Genomic DNA, 19328 nt, shown 5'->3' with positions numbered 1-19328 from the left:
AAAGCATGTAACCTTTGTCCTTTCCAGCAGACCGTGTATGCAACTAATATACACACACACACACACTACTGTGCCCAGCATAGTAGTATACCTCTATAAAACCACAAAATGAGACATTTAGAGAATTTATCTGAAATGATCTTTTAGAAAAACAATTTGACAACCCTCAGCTAATTACAAATCAACGTGAATAATGGATGACCGCACAGTTTAGTAGACATAACTCACCACAGGAGTGTGTGCTTACGGGGATTCAACACTAACTCTGACATATTACAACACCTATAAAAACACGTGCTCTGGCCCTTCTCTCTTGGTTATTTGATGGTCTATCTATTTTGTATGTCACATGATATGAGAGATGAGTGTTATATGAATTCAGATGGCAGGCCATCTTTGCCCTGGTATTACCTATTGGACTGTAAAGTAACCAGATTCTGGTCATTAAACACAACGTGGTAGGCCTGTGAGGTGAGGCTGTTAGCAAATAGCCCTTATTTGAATTTCACAGCCTGGAGTGAATCATGAGATGTAGCCTGAGTGCTAGACCCATTTGTGCCATCATTCAAACTCCTTAGGTTTGACAAGAGCATATGGGACCTGACTATAGTGAAGCTAGAAGGAAAAAAACTGTTTGAAGGAGAGGAAGAACAAGAACACCCACCAAAAAGCTAGTGGTTTAGTAGTTACATGAACCACGCTACATAGAGAAACAGACTACAAGAGCACTTTGCAGAGGACAGTACAAAAGCCAGATGTCTACTTTCATACAGCCATCTGATAAAATAACCCAAAGCAAATATACCAGTATTGTTAAAGGGAATTTTCTGTCATCTCATACTGTGTACAATGTGATCCACATGGACCTGTAGTGATGGTACAGCAGTTTGCAATTCCTATAGTAAATGCCTCTTTCCTATGACTTCTACAGTAACTGAAGGTTCACACATGGATATTCACACGAGATTATTCCTCTTCAGCAGCTTCCTCAAACTCAACCAGGGCTGCGTGTCGGTTGGCCTGGGAGCCCTCTTTGAAAAACACCTTCTTGATAACTCCAGCTTTAGGTGCTCGGATGGTGTGCTGCAGAGAGCGAGAGAACACAGTCTGAGGACCCACAGTTCATTTACAGCACAATGTAAGTGGCTACGGGGTTCGAAAAGTCAGTCAGCGAGTGTGTGTGGGTTGGGAGTGGACTCCTCAGTGTAGGAAATGACAAGCTCACCTCCATTTTCATGGCATTCATCACCATCAAGGCATCTCCCATTTGCACAGTGTCACCTGCCTTCACCAGCACCTAGAGGAAGAAGAGTTTAAATTAAGAACCTTACCTATAGATTATAAAATGACCCTGTTAATGTTAGGGCAGGAGTCTCAATGTCTGTTTTTCCACAACTGACATTTATCATCAATTGGCATGTCTGAACGATGCACCCCATGTCATCAATAGGAGGTACAGATTAAATAATCTGCTGAGTGAGCTAATATCCCATGAATAAGAATGCCTGAGTGCTTACTGACCATCTGGCAGGAAATCATATCCCAGATCAACATATTCAAGATCATCTGTCAGAGTGGCTGGGTCATCTTTTATAGACAGAAATAATGGTGGTGAGAAGAAAGAAAAAAGATCCATAATGTATTACCTTCTCAATGGTCCCGGTCATGGGTGCCACAGCTCCTCCCTGTGCTCCTGTGCTCACACCAGCCAGGAACTTGGGCACTGGAACGCTCACCTCTGCGCTGCCCTCCTGACGGGGAGAAGAGGATGGGTTAGAAGACCTGAGAAGGAAAGTGAGTGTTCTAGAGCAGGGTCCTGGGGCCCTATCTGGGTGCACGTTTTGGTTTTTGCCCTAGCCCTACACAGCCGATTCAAATAACCAAGTCATCAAGTTTTGATTATTTGAATCAGCTGTGTAGTGCTTGGGCAAAAACCAAAACATGCTTCCAGTGGGCCCCAGGACCGAGTTTGAGAAACCCTGCTGTAGTGGAGCGAGACTCACCATAGAGAAGAGGTGTACTGTGTTATCAAGGATGACCAGTTTGGGCCGGGACTTCACCCCGTTGACAGAGCAGTGCAGGAATGATGTCTGTCCCTCTGTCTCCACCTCCCCTGACACCTGGAACACTTCCCCTCCAATCTGATGAAGGGGACAAGACCCATCAGTCGTAAATCATGTGCCACAGAGAACTTTAGACATGTATGGCAATTTTTACAACACACACAGAACATGTACCTCCATAGAATAAGTCCCATCTGAATTGTATGTAACCGTTACTTCCACTTCTGCAGAAAAAAAAAAAAAAAAAGTTGTGGTCTTTCCTCTGCCACTTGATAAATAGACTCATGCATTTTCTATACAAGGCAAATCTATGATGTGTCCTATTCTAAAGATTTATTTGTATGACATAAAATATGAATAACTTATCCTCAGTGGAAACGACTTATACATTTCATGTGACAAGTAAACAAAAAGCAGATTTAAAGCTCTTAAAGTACTTTTCTCTGTATTAAAATAAATATTCTCAGCAAAAGTGATACATGAGGATGAGAGTGACTAATGATGTCATATGGACTGCTGAAAGTTCAACTATAGTGAGGAGATGGGCTTGCTTATAGACTGGGAGGAATCAGACACTAATCAGTCATTACCACATTAATTATTTAAAAACAGTCATTAGAATAAGGTCTAGCAGGACAGACTTGGGCTCCTCATCAACATGAAGATTGACTTAGCATTTCAATCAAACCAGGTTCTACTGGCTGCTTTCTCTATGACAGTGGTCACCAACTAGTCGATCGTGATCGACCTAGGCATTCCTAGTTGATCTGCAAACATTTCTGTAAAAAACCCAACGATAAAGCCTTGCGTTACTATAATTTATTTGACTCGCATTCTTGGCAGTAAGTTCACCCGATTCAGCTGCCCTGTGCACCGGGTAGGCAAAGTATTCCCATTTATAACCATTTTCATGTCTGAAGGTACCAACTCTGCGTTCTGGCGGTCCCAGAGAGCAAATCAAGTGCACAATATGCCTTCCGCTGGCCAATTGGTTGGATGGCTCAGAATACCGTGTATGCAGTAACGTAGCAGGCGTAAAAGAAAGCCTACTGCGAGATTTAAAAACGTTTAAAACCATGACTAGAGAGAGACTGTCAAAGAGCTGCTGGTTTTGAGTGACTGCATGGTTTAAGTTTACTCGGCACTGGCAACACTTTTTATTCAACACTTTTATAAGGAATCAAATACGCGTTCTTCCTGCTACAACCAGCACTGCAATGAATGAGTAGGAACATGTATCGATAGGTTTGTTTTATTATTAGTGGCTTGGGTCTTTTTTAATAGAGGAACTTTCTGTGTTCATAGGAGTAACAACATGATTTTGTGTAATAGTGCGAACTCGAGTTTCGCCATCAGCTGGAAGACTGTGTCCCTTTTTGGTCCGTGTCAGCAGAGAAAAGGGAGAGCGGAGGGACATTGAGAGGCGGACCCTCAGTCTGCTGCGCTTTCCCTTCACTGAGACTGATGATGGCACCATCAGCCCAGTAAAATCAAATGCATGCTCACTCAGCTGTGCCTAACAAGTAATACAACAACTGATCTATTACCGGTGTTATCATACTGTCTACATCAAATTTTGAAATATATTTTTAAATGGTCTGAACAACAATGCACTGGCAGGGTAATTCAAGCACAGCCAATATGTGGTGAGAATGTATTGGGCCTATAGCCTACTGCAGGGTTCCCCACATTTGGCCCGCGAGTGGTTTTATTTGTCCCTCCAAGTTCTGAGAATGTATTTATTTATTTTGCCTAAGACTAAAAATGCCAGGAAATCAGCTCTAAGTGATTAATTTTGTAAATAGGTTCCCATGTAGTCACACATAATAAAAGAGACATGATCGTAAGCAAGGTTTGAGAAATGATCATGTTTTAGTCAAATATATTTGTTTGGGCGTCTTGCGTTCAATTTTGCAGTCTACAATTTATTTGTAATTCTGATCCAGCCCCCCGACCATCCGCTCAAGAATTTATTTAAAAACATGTCCCGCGGCTGAATCTACAGTAGTTGTTGATGATGATAATGTTGCAAAAAAATCAGTCTATGACCTGGTGAAGGAGGTTCGGACTCACTAGTTTCACCCAGCTGGAGGGTCATATTCCTACTGTATAGGATGTTCACCCTCCGGCCGTTACTGCAGGCAAAAGGAGAGAAGGGATCTGCGATGGGAGAAAAGAACAGAATTTAGGATCTCTTCCAACAGTTGCATAAATCTTCAGAGTTTATTAGTCACATGCACATGGTCGCAGATTTACTGCCTTCTAGGTCAAAATGTAGCCCTTACACAGCCTGGAGGTATGTTGGGTCAATGTCCTGTTGAAAAACAAATGATAGTCCCACTAAGCACAAACCAGATGGAATGGCGGATCGCTGCAGAATGCTGTGGTAGCCATGCTGGTTGAATTCTAAATAAAATGTCAGACAGTGTCACCAGCAAAGCACCCCCACACAATCACACCATCTACTCCATGGTGGGAACCCCGCATCAAATCAAATTTTATGTCACATGCGCCGAATACAACAGGTGTAGACCTTAGTGAAATGCTTACTTACAAGTCCTTAACCAACAATGCAGTTAAGAATAAACCACAAAAAAAGTAAGATAATAATTAAAGAGCAGTAGTAAATAACAAATAGCGGGGCTATACACGGGGGGTACGGGTACAGAGTCAATGTGCAGGGGCACCAGTTAGTTGAGGTAACATGTAGGTAGTTATTAAAGTGACTATGTACAGATAATAACAGAGTAGCATCAGCGTAGAAGAGGGTGGGGGAAATGCAAATAGTCTGGGTAGCCATTTGATTAGCTGTTCACGAGTCTTATGGCTTGGGTGTAGAAGCTGTGTAGAAGCCTCTTGGACATAGACTTGGCACTCCGGTACCGCTTGCCGTGCGGTAGCAGAGAGAACAGTCTATGACAAGGGTGGCTTGAGTCTGACAATTTTATAGAGGTCCTGGTATAGAGGTCCTGGATGGCAGGAAGCTTGGCCCCAGTGATGTACTGGGCCGTACACACTACCCTCTTTAGTGCCTTGCAGTTGGAGGCCGAGCATTTGCCATAACAGGCAGTGATGCAACCAGTCAGGATGCTCTAGATGGTGCAGCTGTAAAATCTTTTGAGGATCTGAGGACCCATGCCAAATCTTTTCAGTCTCCTGAGGGGGAATAGGTTTTGTCGTGCCCTCTTCATGACTGTCTTGGACCATGTTAGTTTGTCGATGATGTGAACGTCAAAGAACCTGAAGCTCTCAACCTGTTCCACTGCAGCCCCGTCGATGAGAATGGGGGCGTTCTCATTCCTCCTTTCTCTGTAGTTCACAGTCATCCCCTTTGTCTTGATCACGTTGAGGGAGAGATTGTTGTCCTGGTACTACACGGTCAGGTCTCGGACTTCCTCCCTATTGACCGTTTCATCGTTGTTGGTGATCAGGCCTAGCACTGTTGGGTCATCAGTAAACTTAATGGTGCTGGAGTTGTGCAGTCATGAGTAAACTGGGAGTACAGGAGGGAACTGAGCACGCAACCCTGAGGGGCCCCCGTGTTGAGGATCAGCCTGGCGGATGTGTTGATACCTACCCTTACCACCTGGGGACGGCCCCGTCAGGAAGTCCAGGATCCAGTTGAAAAGGGAGGTGTTTAGTCCCAGGGTCCTTAGCTTAGTGATGAGCTTTGAGGGCACTATGGTGTTGAACCCCGAGTTAGAGTCAATGAATAGCATTCGCACATAGGTGTTCCTTTTATCCAGGTGTGAAAGTGCAGTGTGGAGTGCAATAGAGATTGCATCATCTGTGGATCTGTTGGTGTGGTATGCAAATTGCTGGTGCGTCATGCAAAATGTTAACTAGCAGGATGGAAGGCAAAGGCAAATTAGCCACTTGTCACTTGATCCTCACAAGGCACCCTGATCTTTTTACACAAAATCTGTTTCCTTCTCCAGTGAATGAAGGCGATCTGGGCTGGTCAGGTGTCTGTAGTATATCCCTCCCATCCAACTCATAGAAGAAAAACTCAGTCTAATCACAATTCTGATGTCCAGAAGCTATTTTTAGTGATGAGACAGTAGCAGCAACATTATGCATTGTTTAACTTGTTTTGTACAAAATAAATATTTAAAAAAATAGCATAGTTGGTTAAAAGCCGATAAGACGGCAGCCATCCCCTCATGAACATGCGGAGATCATCCGTTCACCTACTCTGTCTCACAAAGACACGGCGGTTGGAACCAAAAATCTCAAAGTTGGACAGAGTTCTACATTTACATTCAAGTCATTTAGTAGACGCTCTTATCCAGAGCGACTTAGTCTAATGTCCATTGCTCATGTTTCTTGGCCAAAGAAAGTCTCCTCTTATTATTATTTGTGTCCTTTAGAAGTGGTTTCTTTGCAGCAATTTGACCAAGAAGGCCTGATTGACACAATCTCCTCTGAACAGTTGATGATGTGTCTGTTACTTGAACTCTGAAACATTTATTTGGGCTGATATTTCTGAGGCTGGTAACTCTAATGAACGTATCCTCTGCAGCAGAGGTAACGATGGGTCTTCCTTTCCATTGGCGGTCCTCATGAGAGCCAGTTTCATCATAGCGCTTAATGGTATGGTTTTTGAAAGTGCACTTGAAGAAACATTAAACGTTCTTGAAATTCTCTCTTTGCTTATTTGAGCTGTTCTTGCCATAATATGGACTTGGTGTTTTACCAAATAGGGCCATCTTCTATATACCACTCAAACTTTGTCACAAGAGAACTGATTGCCTCAAGCACATTAAGGAAAGAAATTCAATAAGACACACCTGTTCATTGAAATGCAATCCAGGTGACTACCTCATGAAGCTGGTTGAGAGAATGCCAAGATTGTGCCAAGCTGTCATCAAGGCAAAGGGTGGCTACTTTGAAGAATCTCAAATATATTTTGATTTGTTTAACACTATTGGTTACTACATGATTCCATGTGTGTCATTTAATAGCTTTGATGTCTTCACTATTCTTCAATGTAGAAAATAGTTTTAAAAAATAAAGAAAAACCCTTGAATGAGTAGATGTGTCTAAAATTTTGACTGGTACTGTAGGACGTACAGTTGGAAGTTTATATACACTTAGGTTGTAGTCATTAAAACTTGTTTTTCAACCACTCCACAAACTATAGTTTTGGCAAGTCTGTTAGGACATCTACTTCGTGCATGACAAGTCATTTTTCCAACAATTGTTAACAGACAGATTATTTCATTGTATCACAATTCCAGTGGGTCAGAAGTTTACATACACTAAGTTGACTGTGCCTTTAAACAGCTTGGGAAATTACAGAAAATTGTCATGGCTTTAGAAGCTTCTGATAGGCTAATTGACATTTTATTCAATAGGAGGTGTACCTCTGGATGTATTTCAAGGGCCTACCTTCCAACTCAGTGCCTCTTTGCTTGACATCATGGGAAAATCAAAAGACATCAGCCAAGACCTCAAAATAAATTGTAGACCTCCAAGTCTGGTTCATCCTTGGGAGCAATTTCCAAATGCCTGAAGGTACCATGTTCATCTGTACAAACAATAGTATGCAAGTATAAACACCATGGGACCACGCAGCAGTCATACCGCTCAGGAAGGAGGCGCATTCTGTTTCCTAAAGATGAACGTACTTTGGTGTGAAAAGTGCCAATCAATCCCAGAATAGCAGCAAAGGACCTTGTGAAGATGCTGGAGGAAACAGGTACAAAAGTATCTATATCCACAGTAAGACGAGTCCTATATCGACATAACCTGAAAGGTCGCTCAGCAAGGAAGAAGCCACTGCTCCAAAACTGCCATTAAAAAAGCCAGACTACGATTTGCAACTGCACATTGGGACCGAGATCGTACTTTTGGAGAAATGTCCTCTGGTCTGATGAATTTTTTTAAAACTGTTTGGCCATAATGACCATCGTTATGTTTAGAGGAAAAAGGGGGAGGCTTGCAAGTCAAAGAACACCATCCCAACCATGAAGCACAGGGTTGGCAGCATCATTTTGTGGGGGTGCTAAGCTGCAGGCGGGACGGGTGCACTTCACAAAATAGATGGCATCGTGAAGAAAGGAAATTATGTGGATATAAGCAACATCTCAAGACAGGCAGGAAGTTAAAGCTTAGTCGCAAATAGGTCTTCCAAATGGACAATGACTCCAAGCAGACTTCCAAAGTTTTGGCAAAATGGCTTAAGGACAACAAAGTCAAGGTATTGGAGTGGCCATCACAAAGCCCTGACCTCATTCCTATTGAAAATTTGTGGGCAGAACTGAAAAAGTGTGTGCGAGCAAGGAGGCCTACAAACCGGACTCAATTACACCAGCTCTGTCAGGAGGAATGGGCCAAAATTCACCCAACTTATTGTAGGAAGCTTGTGGAAGGCTACACGAAACGTTGGACCCAAGTTAAACAATTTAAAGGCAATGCTACTAAATACTAATTGAATGCATTTAAACTTCTGACCCACTGGGAATGTGATGAAAGAAATAAAAGCTGAAATAAATCACTCTATTGTTCTGAGATATCACATTCTTAAAATGAAGTGGTGATCTTAACTGACCTAAGACAGGGAATTTACTAGGATTAAATGTCAGGAATTGTGAAAAACAGAGTTTAAATGTATTTGGCTAAGGTGTATGTAAATGTCCGACTTCAACTGTATGGATATATGTATGCAAGCACACACTATGCAAAAGTATGTGGACAACCCTTCAAATTAGTGGATTCAGCTATTTCAGCCACACCTGTTGCTGACAGGTGTATAACATCTCCATAGACAAACATTTGCAGTAGAATGACCTTACTGAAGAGCTCGGTGACATTCAACGTGGCACTGTCATAGGATGCAACCTTTCCAACAAGTCAGTTTGTCAAACTGTACAACTCCGGTCAACTGTAAGTGCTGTTATTGTGAAGTGTAAACGTCTAGGAGCAACAACGGCACAGCCACAAAGTGGTAGGCCACACAAGCTCACAAAATGGGACCGCCAAGTGCTGAAGCACGTAAAAATTGTCTGTCCTCGGTTGCAACACCCACTATCGAGTTCCAAACTGACTCCGGGAGCAACGTTAGCACAATAACTGTTTGTCGGGAGCTTCATGAAATGGGTTTCCATGGCCGAGCAGCTGCACACAAGCTTAAGATCACCATACGCAATGCCAAGCGTCGGCTGGAGTGGTGTAAAGCTTGCCGCTATTGGACTCCAGAGCAGTGGAAACATGTTTTTTTGAATCACGCTTCACCATCTGGCATTCTGACTGACAAATCTGGGTTTTGCGGATGCCAGGAGAATGCCACCTTTTTAAAAATATGTTGTTTTTTTAACCTTTATTTAACTAGGCAAGTCAGTTAAGAGCAAATTCTTATTTTCAATGACTGCCTAGGAACAGTGGGTTAACTGCCTGTTCAGGGGCAGAACGACAGATTTGTACTTTGTCAGCTCGGGGATTTGAACTTGCAACCTTCCGGTTACTAGTCCAACTCTCTAACCACTAGGCTACCCTGCCCCAATACATAGTGCCAACTGTAAAGTTTGGAGGAGGAATAATGGTCTGGGGCTGTTTTTCATGGCTTGGGCTAGGCACCTTAGTTCCAATGAAGGGAAATCTTAACGCTACAGTATACAATGACATTCTAGACGATTTTGTGCTTCCAACTGTTTCCTGTTTCAGCATGACATTGACCCTGTGCACAAAGTGAAGACCATACAGAAATGGTTTATCAATATCGGTGTGGAAGAACTTGACTGGCCTGCACAGAGCCCTGACCTCAACCCCATCAAAAACCTTTGATGAATTGGAACGCCGACTCTGAGCCAGGCCTATTCGCCCAACATCAGTGCCCGACCTCACAAATGCTTGTGACAGAAAAGCAGCAAGTCCCCCGCAGCAATGTTCCAACATCTAATGGGAAGCCTTCCCAGAAGAGTGGATGCTGTTATAGCAGCAAAGGGGGAGATCAACTCCATATTAATGGCCATGATTTTGGAATGAGATGTTTGACCACATACTTTTGGTCATGTAGTGTAGTTCTCAGTGACCTGTAGACAGGCCTGTTGTTGTTCCTCACCGTTGGACTTGTCTCTGAAGGTCTGAGTGCTGGCCCTCTCTCTGAGGAGCAGGCCCAGGGCAGCCTGACACAGTGTGGCCCTGGAGGGAGGGATGGGTTTAGGGAACAGCTGCTCATAGTGCTGGGGGATGAAGCTGGTGGTCACATTCCCCGCCTCAAACTCTGGATGCCCAGACAGATTCAGCAAGAAGTCAATGTTGGTGTTGAGTCCTACAATCTGCCGGGATCAGTGGTCAAAGGTCAATCAAATGTCTCTGACAGAAACAGAATTGGGATGTGTCCAGTGTGTGTATAATGCTCTTACGTTGTACTGGCGGAGACAGTATCTGAGCTTCTTCAGAGCAGCAGATCGGTCTTCTCCCCACACCACCAGTTTAGCGATCATGGGGTCATAGTGGGCTGACACTTCATCTCCTGAGAACACAGACAGGTACATCATCACTATGTGGTTAAGAGTTCTGTTTGACAGTCTAGTGTAAAATAGGTGTAAGTAGTTACAGGTAAGCTGGGTGTACTGTACCTTGCCTGACGCCCGTCTCAATGCGTGTGTATTCGTCTGCCGGGGGTGTAGACAGATGAAGGAGGGGTCCTGCCCCAGGGAGGAAGTCATTGTTGGGGTCCTCAGCGTATATCCTGGCCTCAAATGAATGGCCCACCAGTTCGATCTCGTCCTGCAGGAGGGGCAGCCTCTCACCTGCAGCCACCTGAGAGCCAAATAGTTTATAGTTGACTCGGTTTGTCGTCTCTCTCCTGTTGTGGCTGTCCCCCCCCACACACACACACACACACACGCCATGTCACTCAAGCAACACAGTTCCTCCTCCTCGCAGTTAGATTCACTATACATTTGCATGCTGTTCTGTTAGGTCAAATGCAGTCAACAGATTGATCCAAAAGAGGAACGATGCTGCTTTCCACTTAGATTTTTAAAATACACTGAGTAAGAACACTTGCTCTTTCCATGACAGACTGACCAGGTGAAAGCTATGATCCCTTATTGATGTCACTCGTTAAATCCACTTCAAGGGAGGAGACAGGTTAAAGAAGGATTTTTGAAGACTTATGCCAGTATCCCCGTGGAATGCTTTTGACACATTGTAGAGTCCATGCCCCGGCAAATTGAGGCTGTTCTGAGGACAAAATATTCGTTTGCATTTTATGAACATTTGGTAATGGCTGGGGTGAATTATCTCATTGATGGTTAGCTTATCTTTAGGACTGCTGTGTGATAGCATTACTGCTCTGTAATCTAATTTGGTAATCTTGTGGCTAGCTATCACTACCGCTGTGCTGCGTAACCTCAGAGAGAAAGCCCATGTTATTAATTATCTACTGTACCTCTGAATACTTACAGTGGTGGCCAGGCTACATCATGTGTTGTTACTGTTTTGTACATTCAGTGTAAATAATTATATTACTATGATTCCAACAATTCACCCAAGTGGTTTGATCTAGATCACAAATCGAAAATAAAAAAGATTGCTATAAGATTTTCTGTCTATATCGTGGAGCCCTACATCAGGGTGGAGCTTTAACAAATTGTTCATTTAATCTTTATGCAGATTAAAATCCATAATCTCTCCTCCCCTTCATCAACACTGAGTGAAGTGGATTTAACAAGTGACATCAATAAGGGATCATGGCTTTCACCTGGTCAGTCTGTGTCATGGAAAGAGCAGGTGTTATGCATGTTTTGTACACCAACACGTCGATGTCCCCAACCTCCTCTTTCTGAAGGCATCCCTCTTTCCATCTTACCCTGAGCTGCCACTCCACCAGGTCAGTTCCAGTGATCATCTCAGACACAGGGTGCTCCACCTGCAGACGTGTGTTCATCTCCATGAAGTAGAAGTTGTGCTGTGCATCCATGATGAACTCCACAGTGCCTGCATAGAATCAGGGACATACTGTAAATGTGGTTGTCACACCGGTGCACAGGGTAGTCCAAAGGATGGGAAAGCATCTATTTAAAACATTACAACAACAAATAATGTTTTCATAACCCTCTAGTGAGTGAGTGTTCAAAGCAACAATGTTTGAGGTCCATTCTCTGCCCACCTGCTCCCACATAGTTGACGGCTTTGGCTGCTCTCACCGCTGCCTCTCCCAGTTTCCACCTCACCTCCTCGCTTATACCAGGCTACAAAGCACAGGTGCAAACACAAACAAAAAATAATTACACACTCGCATGGCCTAGGTTGTGCAAACCACAGTGCAGTCAAGTTTCCTATTCAGCATTTACACAGGAAACCAAGACATGTTACTTTAGAGCTGAGAGCAAAAATCTAATGTTATTGGTTGCATGTACATATTTTGCTGACGTTATCGCGGGTCTAGTGAAATGCAGCTAGCCTAGTGGTTAGAGCATTGGGCCAGTCACAGAAAGGTTGCTAGATCGCATCCCGAGCTGACACGGTAACAAGGCAGTTAACCCACTGTTCCTTGGTAGGCCCTCATTGTAAAGAATATTTTTTTCTTAACAAACTTACCTAGTTAAATAAATAAAATGCTTATGATTCTAGCTCCAACAGTGCAGTAATACCTAACAATACACAAATCCAAAAAGGAATATAGAAATATGAGAATGAGCTAGAGGTCGCCCGATTAATCGGAATGGCCGATTAATTAGGGCCAATTTCAAGTTTTCATAACAATCGGAAATTGGTAATTTTTTACACCTTTACTTAATCTTTATTTAACTAGGCATGTCAGTTAAGAACACATTCTTATTTTCAATGACGGCCTAGGAACGGTGGGTTAACTGCCTTGTTCAGGGGCAGAACGACAGATTTTTACCTTGTCAGCTCAGGGATTCAATCTTGCAACCTTACAGTTAACTAGTCCAATGCTCTAACCACCTGCCTCACGAGGAGCCCGCCTGTTACACGAATGCATTAAGAAGCAAAGGTAAGTTGCTTGCTAGCATTAAACTTAATCATAATCACTAGTTATAACTACACATGGTTGATGATATTACTAGTTTATCTAGCGTGTCCTGCGTTGCATATAATCGATGCAGTGCGCATTTGCGAAAAAGGACTGTCGTTGCTCCAACGTGTACCTAACCATAAACACCAATGCCTTTCTTAACATCAATACACAGAAGTATATATTTTTAAACCTGCATATTTAGCTAAAAGAACAACAGTTTGGGACACCTGGCTCATTGCAAAATAATTTGCCAGAATGTTAATCATGACATAACATTGAAGGTTGTGCAATGTAACAGGAATATTTAGACTTAGGGATGCCACCCGTTAGATAAAATACGGAACGGTTCCGTATTTCACTGAAAAAATAAACATCGTGTTTTCGAGATGATAGTTTCCGGATTCGACCATATTAATGACCTACGGCTCGCATTTCTTTGTGTTATTATGTTATAATTAAGTCTATGATTTGATAGAGCAGTCTGACTGAGCAATGGTAGGCACCAGGAGGCTCATAAGCATCCATTTAAACAGCACTTTCGTGTGTTTTGCCAGCAGCTCTGCTGTTTTATGACTTCAAGCCTATTAACTCTCGAGAATAGACGAGTGTAACGATGTGATGTGAAATGGCTAGCTAGTTAGCGAGGTGCGCACTGATAGCGTTTCAAACGTCACTCGCTCTGAGACTTGGAGTAGTTGTTCCCCTTGCTCAGCATTGGTAACGCTGTTTCGAAGGTGGCTGTTGTAGTTGTGTTCCTGGTTCGAGCCCAGGCAGGAGCGAGGAGAGGTACGGAAACTGTACTGTTACACTGGCAATACTAAAGTGCCTATAAGAACATCCAATCGTCAAAGGTATATGAAATACAAATGGTATAGAGAGAAATAGTCCTAATAATAACTACAACCTAAAACTTCTTACCTGGGAATATTGAAGACTCATGTTAAAAGGAACCACCAGCTCTCATATGTTCTCATGTTCTGAGCAAGAAACTTAAACGTTAGCTTTCTTACATGGCACATTACACTTTTACTTTCTTCTGCAACACTTTCTTTTTTGAGGCTAAATTGATTTTATTGATGTTATTGATGTATTATATTAAGTTAAATGTGTTCATTCAGTATTGTTGTAATTGTCGTTATTACAAATACATTTTAAAAATCTGCCGATTAACGCTGTGCTTTTTTTGCCCTCCAATAATCGGTATCGGCGTTGAAAAATAATAATCGGTCGACCTCTAGAATGAGCAGTGTCAGTGTCCGGAATAAGAATATACACCGAGTGCTCTCTCCATGGCAGACTGGCCAGGTGAACCCAGGTGAAAGCTATGATCCCTCACCTGTTAAATCCACTTCAATCAGTGTAGATGAAGGGGAGGTGTCAGGTTAAACATGGATTTTTGAGACATGGATTGTGTATACGTGCGTTCAGAGGGTGAATGGGCAAGACAAAATATTTAAGTGCCTTTGAAAAGGGTATGGTAGTACTGTACGTGCTAGGCGCACCAGTTTGGCAGTTTGAGTGTGTTTTTCATGATCATCAGATTCCCGTGTGTATCAAGAATGGTCCACCACCCAAAGAACATCCAGCCAACTTGACACAACTGTTAGAAGCATTGGAGTCAACATGGGCCAGAATCCCTGTGGAACACTTTCAACACCTTGTAGCGTCCATGCCCCGACAAATTGGGGCTGTTCCGAGGGCAATATTAGCAAGGTGTTCCTAATGTTTTGTACACTCAGTGTATATGTATATATGATGGTGTGTGTATAGACATTGTGGACAGTATATTAATAGAAAAGGTGTGTACTGCAGTAGTTATATAAGATTTAACTTTGACTATAATACAGTATTAAATGGGTATGTAACAAAAATACCAGTGTTGAAGCAGTCTAAGGTGTAAGGCAGATTACCGGGTGGTAGCCGGCTAGTAACAGTGACTAAAGTTCAGGGCAGGGTACTGGGCGGAGTCCGGTACCCTGCACTTACCCCTGGCGCTTCCTCAATGATCTTCTGGTGCCTTCTCTGCACGCTGCAGTCCCTCTCAAACAGGTAGACAGCATTTCCATGCTGGTCCCCAAAGACCTGGACCTCCACATGTCTGGTCAGGGAAGGAATCTGGTCACACAACATCTAAACAAGGGTACTGTCTGAATCTCCAAAACAAATAGATATACAGCGTCTTCTACATACCTGGGGTCTTCTACAAATTTCTCCACTAGCATGACGTCATCGTTGAAGGACTTGCGAGCCTCTCTTCTCGCAGACTCAAGCTGCTCATGGAAATCTTCAGCGGTGTGTGAAATGCGCATTCCCTAGATAAACCAATCAGAACCATAGGAGCCTTGAAATACCAACCACACTATCATTCCATGAAACAATCATTTTGGTTTGGACATTGATATCTTACTTACTTTACCACCCCCGCCACGCACAGCCTTTATCATCACTGGGTAGCCGATCCTGACAGCCTCAGCTTGGAGCTTCTCATCTGATTGGTCATCTCCGTGGTAACCCTCGATGATAGGAACACCCGCAGCTGACATAATGTATTTTGATGTACTAGGATAAAGAAAAGGAGTAGATTTAAGATTTAACTTTTTAATAACCCTTATTCAGATCAGACTTACAACAAACAAAACTGAAAAGTGACTTGAAAAGAGAGGAGTCATTTAACTATACCTTTTGATACCCATGTCTCTGATGGCAGATGATGGAGGACCAATGAAAATGATACCCTCCTGTTTGCACGCCTCAGCAAACTCTGTGTTCTCTGACAGGAAGCCATATCCCGGATGGACAGCCTATAACAAAAACACAATTACAAACATTAACTTATTCTTCAGTGATAGCTGGTATGGTGACTTTGAAAAAGCTGGTATGGTGACTTTGAAAAAGCTGGTATGGTGACTTTGAAAAAGCTGGTATGGTGACTTTGAAAAAGCTGGTATGGTGACTTTGAAAAAGCTGGTATGGTGACTTTGAAAAAGCTGGTATGGTGACTTTGAAAAAGCTGGTATGGTGACTTTGAAAAAGCTGGTATGGTGACTTTGAAAAAGCTGGTATGGTGACTTTGAGAAACAGTGGATTGTCATAAATTAGAATTTAAAAAAAATACTACAAATACAATACTGCACTTGACATACATGTGATCCAGATCTCTTGGCAACCTCCAAGACTTTCTCCATTGACAAGTAACTCTGCTGGGATGCAGCTGGCCCAATGTTATAGGCCTCATCTGCCTAAGGAATATGAGAGAAAACTCATCAATACAGTTGCATCTACAAACATAACACCGAGGGGTCAAAGTTGACAGCCTTGACATACCATGGCCACATGCATGGAATGACGGTCTGCATCACTGTATACTGCCACAGAACGCACACCCATCTTCTTCGCTGTTCGCATCACACGGCAGGCAATCTCTCCTCTGTTGGCAATGAGTACTTTCTCTATCCTGCCTTGCCCTAAAGGAAAAGAGACCTGATCTATGAGTGATGTAACACGTACCAATTTAGTAAATTAAACTCAGCAAAAAAAAAGAAACATCTCTTTTTCAGGACCTCGTCTTTCAAAGAGAATTAGTAAAAATCCAAATAACTTCACAGATCTTCATTGTAAAGGGTTTAAACACTGTTTCCCATGCTTGTTCAATGAACCATAAACAATTAATGAACATGCACCTGTGAACAGTCATTAAGACACTAACAGCTTACAGACGGTAGGCAATTAAGGTCACAGTTATGAAAACTTAGGACACTAAAGAGGCCTTTCTACTGACAAAACACCTAAAACAAAGATCCCAAGGGTCCCTACCCATCTGCGCAAACGTGCCTTAGGCATGCTGCAAGGAGGCATGAGGACTGCAGATATGGCCAGGGCAATAAATGGCAATGTCCATACTGTGAGATGCCCAAGACAGTGCTACAGGGAGACAGGACAAACAGCTGATCGTCCTCACAGTGGCAGACCACGTGTAACAACACCTGCACAGGATCGGTACATCCAAATGCCACACCTGCGGGACAGTTACAGGATGGCAACAACAACTGCCCGAGTTACACTAGGAACGCACAATCCCTCCATCAGTTCTCAGACTGTCTGCAATAGACAAAGAGAGGCTGGACAGAGAGAGGCTGGACAGAGAGAGGCTGGACAGATTGCTCGTAGGCCTGTTGTAAGGGAGGTCCTCACCAGACATCACCGGCAACAACGTCGCCTATGGGCGCAAACTCACCATCGCTGGGCACAAATTCACCGTCGACAGGACTGGCAAAAAGTGCTTTTCACTGACGAGTCACGGTTTTGTCTCACCAGGGGTGATGGTCGGATTTGCATTTATCGTCGAAGGAATGAGCGTTACACAGAGGCCTGTACTCTGGAGCGGGATCGATTTGGAGGTGGATGGTCCGTCATGGTTTGGGATGGTGTGTCACAGCATCATCGGACTGAGCTTGTTGTCATAGCAGGCAATCTCAACACTGTGCGCTACAGGGAAGACATCCTCCTCCCTCATGTGGTACCCTTCCTTCAGGCTCATCCTGACATGACCCTGCAGCATGACAATGCCACCAGCCATACTGCTCGTTCTGTGCGTGATTTCCTGCAAGACAGGAATGTCAGTGTTCTGCCATGGCCAGTGAAGAGCCCGGATCTCAATCCCATTGACCACGTCTGGGACCTGTTGGATCGGAGGGTGAAGGCTAGGGCCATTCCCCCCAGAAATGTCCAGGTGCCTTGTTGAAAGAGTGGGGTAACATCTCACAGCAAGAACTGGCAAATCTGGTGCAGTCCGTGAGATGCACTGCAGTACTTAATGCAGCTGGTGGCCACACCAGATACTGACTGTTACTTTTGATCCCCCCCTCCTCTTTGTTCAGGGACACATTATTCCATTTCTGTTAGTCACATGTCTGTTTATGTCTCAATTGTTGAATCTTGTTAATTCCATACAAATATTTACACGTTAAGTTTGCTGAAAATAAACACAGTTGACAGTGAGAGGACGTTTTCTTTTTTTGCTAAGTTTACAATGCTTCCTCTGCAGTTCAATCTCGAAGGAGAGTAATAACTTGAAAAAGAGACCATATTAATGTCAGCACTTCTGTGAATATTATTGTCCCATGTTACTTACCAACTGAGGAAAACCGTACTGATCCTTTGGTCCATATACATTTCCTAAGATGAGACAATCACAGGTCATTGCAGGACACAGACCTTGGTTGGACAGGTCATGTCAAGAGAGCACCTACAGTAGTTTCAGCCGTTTACATAAATGAATGGCTTTCAAGGGCATACATGCTAATTGTACCATGTACCACAGTGCAGGTGGCTGCCTTCACTGCTGGCTAATACTCGAATGCATAATGACCGTTGCTCAAAGATAATGACTATTATCTAACTAGCTAGCTAGCTAGCTGATATATATGCATTAACTTAACTGCCCATTGCTTTGGAAACAAAACATTTCACCATTCAAATTGTTTAGCTAGCTGGTTTGTTAGCTGTTATGCTAAGTTAGTTACCTTTATTTAACCTTGCACAAAATCGGTGCATATTAAAAATTAATTATGTTAACTACGTTAGTTATGTTGAAATACACGACACAAGATAGTGACTTAGTCGTTTTGGCTATATAATATTAACGTTACTTGTTTAACACTAAGATGATAACTACAATATTCTGATGCACGTTCGACTTGCTGTCTAGCGACGTTAGCCAGCTAGCCAACCGCCTAGACAAAAAGCTATAAACGTTTTTCTTTTCTTCTTAGCAGTTCATTTATTTTGAATAGATGACTTGCAGTAAATAGTAAACATAACATACGACAAGCATTATCGACTTACTGTTGAAATATTCTTAGACCCTGTAGGGTTTGAACTTTCAGGACAGCAAACATGTCTGCTGTCTAACAAACTGTCCAGTAGCAGCCGAATGAGGAAATGATAAGCGTTTGTCTTTATGAAATCGATTGTTTTGATTTACCAATTAAGCCTTAGCTAGTTACGATACTGCATTTTATAATAAGTATTAACTAGAGTTGATCGGTGGGACTGCTATTCTATGAAATTATAAAACTAAAACATGCTCTAGTTTGGTGAAAATAACAATAAATGCAGAGTGATGTCAAAAATGAAGTTCCATTTGCTAAGACTGTCTCTCTTGGGTACCCGTAAGATGATCAACCAATAGAAAAAGTCGAGACGGAGGTGGGGTCTCTGCGTTTCCGTTAGTTACCACAGCCACAAAGTAACTTCGGTCTATATGTTAAAAA

At 42.9% G+C, this 19328-nt stretch overlaps 1 protein-coding gene across 1 annotated transcript; it reads right to left on the bottom strand.

Moving 5' to 3' along the window:
* Positions 1–112: 112 nt before the first annotated feature.
* LOC124037795 (methylcrotonoyl-CoA carboxylase subunit alpha, mitochondrial-like) lies at positions 113–19214 on the bottom strand. The gene is made up of 19 exons (XM_046352867.1): positions 18901–19214; positions 18188–18231; positions 16381–16520; positions 16200–16295; positions 15736–15857; positions 15468–15615; positions 15247–15368; positions 15043–15154; positions 12184–12265; positions 11884–12011; positions 10646–10829; positions 10430–10539; positions 10126–10342; positions 4137–4223; positions 2238–2287; positions 2004–2141; positions 1647–1751; positions 1226–1297; positions 113–1083 (listed from the first exon to the last, which is right to left on the bottom strand). Exons 1-19 carry the CDS (start codon positions 18951–18953, stop codon positions 967–969), a joined length of 2127 nt encoding a protein of 708 aa, XP_046208823.1. The 5' UTR covers positions 18954–19214; the 3' UTR covers positions 113–966.
* Positions 19215–19328: the final 114 nt, after the last annotated feature.

This window comes from Oncorhynchus gorbuscha, linkage group LG06 (genome assembly GCF_021184085.1).
Source record: "Oncorhynchus gorbuscha isolate QuinsamMale2020 ecotype Even-year linkage group LG06, OgorEven_v1.0, whole genome shotgun sequence".
NCBI lineage: Eukaryota > Metazoa > Chordata > Actinopteri > Salmoniformes > Salmonidae > Oncorhynchus > Oncorhynchus gorbuscha.
The sequence above is the reverse complement of the archived record's forward strand: the minus strand, read 5'-3'. Positions and strand labels throughout refer to the sequence as shown.